General features: G+C 46.2%; 2 protein-coding genes across 2 annotated transcripts in view; both read left to right on the top strand.

Annotated features, from left to right (window-relative positions):
- Positions 1–591: 591 nt before the first annotated feature.
- The window catches only part of GLB1 (galactosidase beta 1), a 48,856-nt gene continuing 42,570 nt past the window's right edge, over positions 592–6,877 (top strand). The window contains exon 1 of the mRNA XM_074575279.1: positions 592–746. Coding sequence (XP_074431380.1) covers positions 693–746 — 54 coding nt within the window. The 5' untranslated portion in view covers positions 592–692. The remainder of the gene's footprint in view (positions 747–6,877) is intronic.
- TMPPE (transmembrane protein with metallophosphoesterase domain) lies at positions 639–5,767 on the top strand. The gene is made up of 2 exons (XM_074575280.1): positions 639–746; positions 3,618–5,767. The coding sequence occupies exon 2, from the start codon at positions 3,707–3,709 to the stop codon at positions 5,024–5,026; it is 1,320 nt and encodes a 439-aa protein (XP_074431381.1). The 5' UTR covers positions 639–746; positions 3,618–3,706; the 3' UTR covers positions 5,027–5,767.

The following is a 6,877-nucleotide window of genomic DNA, read 5'->3' as shown; positions in this document are numbered from 1 at the left end:
GTTGGGGGGTGGGGGAAATGACATTCCTTTCATGAGAAAACCACCAGCAGGAGAAGGTTCTTTGTACGCAGCAGTTTGTAGCAGTCTGTACCTCTAGCAGGCCCATTCAGAACTCCCCAAGCGAGTGGCAAGAGCTGAGAGCTGGACTACAATCTGATCAGACAGACAACATCAACAACTGACACCAAAGGCAAACCCACCAGAGTGCACTGCTCCGACCTACTGCAAATGTGACTGAAAAGCAGTTTAAAGGGAGAGGGAGGGGTTTCTCCCATTTCCCTCTCACATCCCTCCCTGACAGGTATTCAACTGTATCAGAAACAGTAAAGTATTTTTTGGTTTTTGCTGCGATACATACGTTGCAAACTTTGTATGTACCACAAGGACGGAACGAATAGTTAAAAGTAAGGCAAGAAACGGAAACAGTTGTGGTGATGTCATTTTGGTATCCATTTACGGCTTTGAGAATGAGAGGAGTTCCCATCCACTCTGTTACTTACTCAAAAGAAATATTTCCCTGTTTGACACCTTCCGTCCTGCCTGCGCGCCGAGGCGGCGGCCAGCGGGAGCCGCGGCACCACGGGAGGCGGCGGGGCGGGGCAGAGCGGGGCGGGCCCGGCCGTCAGCTGACACCGCCCTGTCACGGGACGGCGGGTTGAGGAGAGTCCGTTTCGCTGCTGCCGCTTTCGGTCATGCTGCGGCTCCTGTTCCCGCTGGCCGCCTTGTCGGCGCTTCTCCGGGCAGCGGTGAGTCCCCTCGCCCCCCCCCCCCGCCCTCCCCGGTAGCTCCGGGCACCTGGCCCTGTGGCTGTTGGGGCGGCCCCGAGCTCGGAGGGGGAGCTGCCGGGCGGGCCTGGCTGCCGGCTGGTAGGGGCCCTCCTCCCCCCCCCCGGCGAGGGAGAGGGTTAACTTCGGGCCGTTTTTAATTCCTGAGCAAGTTGTGGGTCGTGGGTAGCGGGGCTGGGCCTGCGGCAGCGCCGAGGCGGGGAGCTGGCGGGACAGGTGCGGCGGCGGGGCTGGGGGGGAAAGGCCGGCTGCTTCTCTTGGGCAGGCCGCCGCGCTGGGCCCTCGGCCTCGCCGTTTTGTACCGGGGGAGGAAGGGCTGGCGGTGCTTGCTCTCGCCCACCGGGCGGTGGGTGAGCTCTGCCGCCGCCTTCCGTGGGTGGTCGCCCGGGGTCGATGCCTGCGGGGCGTGCGGTGCTGGCAGCTGTACTCCTGCCGCCGGTTAGACCCTGCTGCCAGAAATAACAGGTTACAAGGCAATACTAGTATATCATTAAGCAACCCATATGAGGGGGCATCGAGCTGCAGTTACCTGATACCCACACTCTATTAGCAGATCCCATGGGAAAACTGGCTCTTCCTGTGGTGTGTGTAAGGAGGGAGAGGAAGGAGATTTTCCTGTTCTGCCCAGGTTCAGCATTGACTGTCTTGTGGCTCCTTTGGCCAGTGGCACACGCCATACCACTGCCTAACCAGGGGCCTGGGCAAAATCCTTAGTCTTTGCAGTTGTCGTGGAACCGTGCCTTGTTGCTTATGCCTTGAGTTTGAAGCAGTGTGTCAGTATTATCTTGATAGGTGGTTGCAATTGAATCGTGCACAGGTGGTTACAGCTGTGTGAAAAGTAGCACAGCCTCATGGGAGACCTTTGTCAAAGGGAAGTTTGGATGACAGTAAGGGGCAAGGTTATGGATGAGGCAAAATTCTGAAGGTGGCGAGTAAAAAGGAATGGAGAACCAATAGTCACCAAATTTGGTAGTATTAGAAGAGGGACACTTTGTGGATTTAGTAGATTAGTTTAAAACAGATAAAATACTTTAAAAGTACGTAGTGAAGTTTGGGAATTTGCTGCTACGGGAGCTTGTGGAGCAGGCAGTATTTAACAGATTCCAAAAAAGGATTAGCCAAATTAAAACACACCAGGTTCATAAACAACATCCGAAAATGAGTGGGCAGGGATTTGCCTTCTAATATTGCTGATGTAACAGCTTTGTCCTCTGGAGGAGTGTGAAGGAAGCAGATCACAGACAGCAGCCAGGGTCATGTCGTTTCTTTAAACAGCATTTCTTATTGCTGTTGTCCATACAGAATATGGCCTGACATCTAGAGGAACTGTGGACTCAAACCAGTAGGGCACTTCTTATACTCTTATCTTCCTAGCTTTGTTTGCTTTTTGTAGAGGCGTGTGTGTAAAATAGCACTGTTTTTTAAGAGTAGTGTTATAACAGCTGAGAGGGCTCGAGGCACGATTTCTCTATCAACCCACAGTTCCCTGACCAAGCAGTAACAGAGGAGGTCTTCTTAAGATTTGGTCTAGTCCTCAAAATATAGCAGGGTCCTATCATCACAGAGTTGCTAATGTTCTTTTAAATTAGCTTGAGAAAATATATGCTGCAGATAAGCAACCTGGCAGACTCGGATTTCTAGACTTCTGAGCTCAAGCTCATTGCAGAGCCCTGCAAGGCTGCTTTCATGCCCTAGTTCTGAGATATTTTTGTCTGTAATAATTGCTTACTTTTTTTCTAGTTAAGTGTGGACTGAGACAGGAAGTGTTTTGAAGGCCATGCAGTGACATATGCTTACTTTAAATAAGGTAGTTTGTTGTCTCAAACTTGATCTCTATTGTATGTTATGAAAGACCATCTAAACTTTTCTCAGCTATAGTTAAAATAAAACAGTAGGTTTATTTTAAATAGTAATGTGCGTACTGGGCACGAGTGTGAACACTATGAACTCTGAGCAAAACAGGGAATTCTGGTATGATTCAAGCATAAGCGATGCTTGCTTATTTATTTTCAATCTGGGAGCAGAGATGCATTAGACTTAGTGCTGTCTTTACTTCTAAAGGAGTGCAGTGTGTGATGTTTTTCAACTTAATTGCATCCTGGTAGACCAGGATATGCTGAAATAGCTGTCGAGTCTTGGGAACTGTACATGCAGTGGAAGTGAGTAGCAAAACACAATGTGCGTTTCACTGGTTCTACTAATTTTGAGGGCTTTGGGTAAGTCTTATTCACAACTGTAGGCAAAGATATCTGCCAGTATCATCTGCAGTTCCTGGGATTGCAGTTGCATCTGGTAGTTTATTCCAGTGGGGATTTCACTGCCGCTGCAGTTGCTTGTTAATAGAACCTGTTGCATTCAGTAAGAATGATTAGGGTGATACTTGCCTTTGAAATGAAGCCACCTGCTTGGGAAGAAGAACAGAAAACACGTGTGTTAAGTTGACAGTAGAAGCAGCTTAGTTACAGAACACGTACGGGGTTTACAAATACTATAATGGTTGTTTCCAGCACTCATTGTATCATTGTTGTGATCTATTGCCATCTACTATAAAGAAGAGTTAATGAGGAAATAGCACATTAAAAAAAAAAAAAGGGTGTGTGGGAGGAATCATTGAGGAAGGCAGGCAGGGAGCTTGGAAGTGGACTGCCAGAATCCAGTATTTTCAGTTGTCTGATTTATTCCACATCATGAAATCTCCTCCCTGTCTTAGTGATTCTGCATGATCCGGTGGCCTGGGTAGTATATACAGAGTAACAGCCCTCTGTTGGAGTCTGGGAAAAAGGGAATGTGTTGTAGTATTTTAAAACGGCTGATACTGGTTCCTGGTTGCAGGCTTCGTTGACCCAAGGCATCTCTTCATAACCACATTGTTGCCTACTGGAGACTTCTGCAGAACAGAAGGGAACGATCAGGAAGCAAAGATGATCTCCTTCAAGCAACTGCCTCTTGAAGCAAAGGCTGCAGTGGTTGCAGGATTGGTTTTCTTCTCCATGATGCTGTCGCGGAGTTATCTGGCAGAACAATTCGAGCTCAGGACGCGGCGTTGGCTTTTAAGGCTGCAGATGGCACTATTTGCTAACGCGCTCATGTTGATAGGATCTCTTCATGTTTGGAGAAGCACAGTCACCACGTTCTCCAGGTCTTCAGCTGCCAGCTCATTCTATTTCATTCCATGGAAAATAGCTGTGTTCATGTTTCTAGCTTTGGCTCACTCAAGCTTCTTTACACTGCTATTTCTTGTCGCAGAAGAGCCCTATTTCTTTTCTTTAGCTGCTTACACTTGCCTGGGGGCCTATATCATTCTTATCTTCTTCCTCTTCACTCTAGGCTCTGTAGAGCAGGCTTACAAGTTCTTGGCTGGGAGAGGCACTAAGGCAGGTACTGGCAACAAGAACAGCAGAACGGCTATGAAACCAGTTTTGGCAGTTATGCTGACTGTTGTGCTGACTATTGTCGGGCTATTAAATGCTTCCCGGCCTCCCACTGTGAATTCAGTGGAGGTTCCAGTTCACAAGCTGCCCTCATCAATGAATAATCTGAAAGTGGTGTTGCTTTCAGATATCCATCTGGGGCCTACAGTTGGGAAGACGAAACTTGCCATGATCGTGAGAATGGTTAAGGCTTTGAAACCAGATATCACCGTGATTGTTGGGGACCTGACTGACTCTGAGGCAGAGGTCATACGACCTGCTGTCGAGCCTCTTGGAGAACTTAACTCCCCTTTGGGGACTTACTTTGTCACAGGAAACCATGAGTACTACACATCAGATGTTAGCAACTGGTTTGAGTTGTTAAAATCATTTAACATTCGGCCGCTCCATAATGAGAATGTGAAGATTGTTTCACCGAAGAGCACTGATGACTGGTTCTGCCTGGCTGGCGTTGATGATATTGAAGCAGATGTGTTGCGCTACTCGGGGCATGGCATGGATTTAAAAAAAGCTCTCAGAGATTGTAGCAGTGAGCATGCAATAGTGCTGTTAGCTCATCAACCGGTTGCTGCGAAGTGGGCCCTTCAGGAGAGACCAGACATAAATTTAATTCTCTCTGGTCATACTCATGGAGGGCAAATCTTCCCACTACATGCTGGGGCTTATTTTCTGAATCCTTTCTTTGTTGGCTTGTACAAAGTTGGGCAGAACACCTTTGTCTACGTTAGCCCGGGGACGATGTACTTTGGAATACCCATGAGGCTGGGCAGCAGAGCTGAAATAACGGAGATAATTCTACGTTCTCCTTGAGGACCTTTCCATTTGGCAGACTTCTGCCATCGTTTTTGGTCAGTATACTGGCTCTTCTGCTCTGAAGGCAAATCCTTTTTCAGGGAAGCCAGAGAAGATGTGTTAGGGTGGACTTCAGCAGGTTCTGTTAAGTTTGAGCAGAAAACACTAACTCTGTCTTGGGCCTAAGAAACAAATTGGGGCTGTTAAAATATTGAAGAAATTAATTATTTGAGTTCATTATTATTGAGGTTCTGCACTTAAAGATAACACTGATGTCATGGAGATAATGTGTGTCCTGTGCATGTTTAATAATATCTGTGTCCTGCAGCTACTTCCTGTTCCACTGTTTATTACCCATCAGGCACTGCCTTATCAGATCTCAGGCAGGTGAAGTTCTGATCTCTTGCAGTGAAATCGCACACGCATGTTTTGTGGAAGGGACTACAGAGCTGAGTAAGCAAACTCTAGAAGCCTTATGCTAGAAATCTTAAGGGAAGGGAGTAGTTTTGATTTGTTTTTTGGTTTTGTTTTTTTTAATTGAGGCTGGGTGTCTTTATCCTGCTATCTGTCTGCAGCATGCACTAGAGCTTCCAGTCTGAGCTGCTTACTGGTACAGTAAGGTGCCAGGCATCATTCCTGAAATTCATTTTTTTCCAGTTAAAAAGCTGGGGAGATTAATATAAAAGGGTGAAAGTAGCTGTCTTTCTGCTGGCATTTCCCCCCAAATAACTGGGCATCTAGTAATTACTTACTGAAAATACCTCTAATAAAAGCAAATGAGAAAGAAAACTCGTAATTAACATAACTTATGTTGCTGTCTGAGCATACAGTACCTGCTGATGTAAAGCACAAAATCCAAAGCTGAAATACTCAGGCTCTTTTCATTCTGTATTTTTTTTAGTTAATGCTTAAATTTTCTTCTGTGACTTTTCTCTTAAAAAAGTAAGGAGATGCTATTTGAAAACAATGTAGATCGGTTAATGCTTGAATTTTGTTTAAGGTTTTAATATTTCAAGTAAACAGTGTCCTTTTGAAGAAGACTAAACTCTGCAGTGGGTGACTTTCCTTAATAGCATTTGTGCATCTATGTCCTGGTTGTCTTGTAGGCATGTAGCAGAATAACTGCTGCAGGATAATGAGGGATGGAGAAGTTCTTTCTGTCTTTCCTAGAAGGGCTTAACATAAATGAATATCATTCTGGGAAGTCTGAGAGATTAGAAAATATTAATAAAAGCATTTTTACTTCCATGTCGTGTAAGAAAGCCAGGACGTAAATTAATGTGCGTATATTGTTCAGATTGATGGAGTTCTGTATATCTTCTTCTCTCCTCCCCTTCCATCTCAGTGCAGCTGTATGAAACTCCATGAACAATACAAGTCTGGGGATCCTGCCTCTGACTCTGAGGTCTCCAGCTGTAGCTTGCTCTGCCTTTCTGCTCACCCGTACCTGGTGTTCTCTTGGGCAGACCTGCGTGGCATGGGGCAGAAGAGATCGGTGCTTACATGGGAGGCTGAGGATGGCAAGACCAGAACTGCAGTGTTCAGTCTTTTTTTCTGCCTTCCTGTGTGTTCCTGAACCGGGCACACTTCTGTTTTATTCTTCATCTCCTGCTCTTGCTTTGCAGGAGGTGTGTGGGGTTGTATTTGAAGAGTACCATCGACTTTGTAAAGTTGAGATTTTTCTGGAAGTGAAATTTTGAAGTTTCACTTCATCCATTCCCTTCAGCCCTTCCCCCAGGCAGAATTTCCAACTGCTAAGCTGTTTTTGTATCCTGTTCCTCTGTACAAACATCTTGCTTTTTTTAGTCTCAGGAATATTGAGAAATACTGTAAATGCATAATACGCGCTGGAAGGTTGGTGGAAAAGGT

The sequence above is a fragment of the Larus michahellis genome, chromosome 2, assembly GCF_964199755.1.
Source record: "Larus michahellis chromosome 2, bLarMic1.1, whole genome shotgun sequence".
Lineage (NCBI taxonomy): Eukaryota > Metazoa > Chordata > Aves > Charadriiformes > Laridae > Larus > Larus michahellis.
The sequence above is the reverse complement of the archived record's forward strand: the minus strand, read 5'-3'. Positions and strand labels throughout refer to the sequence as shown.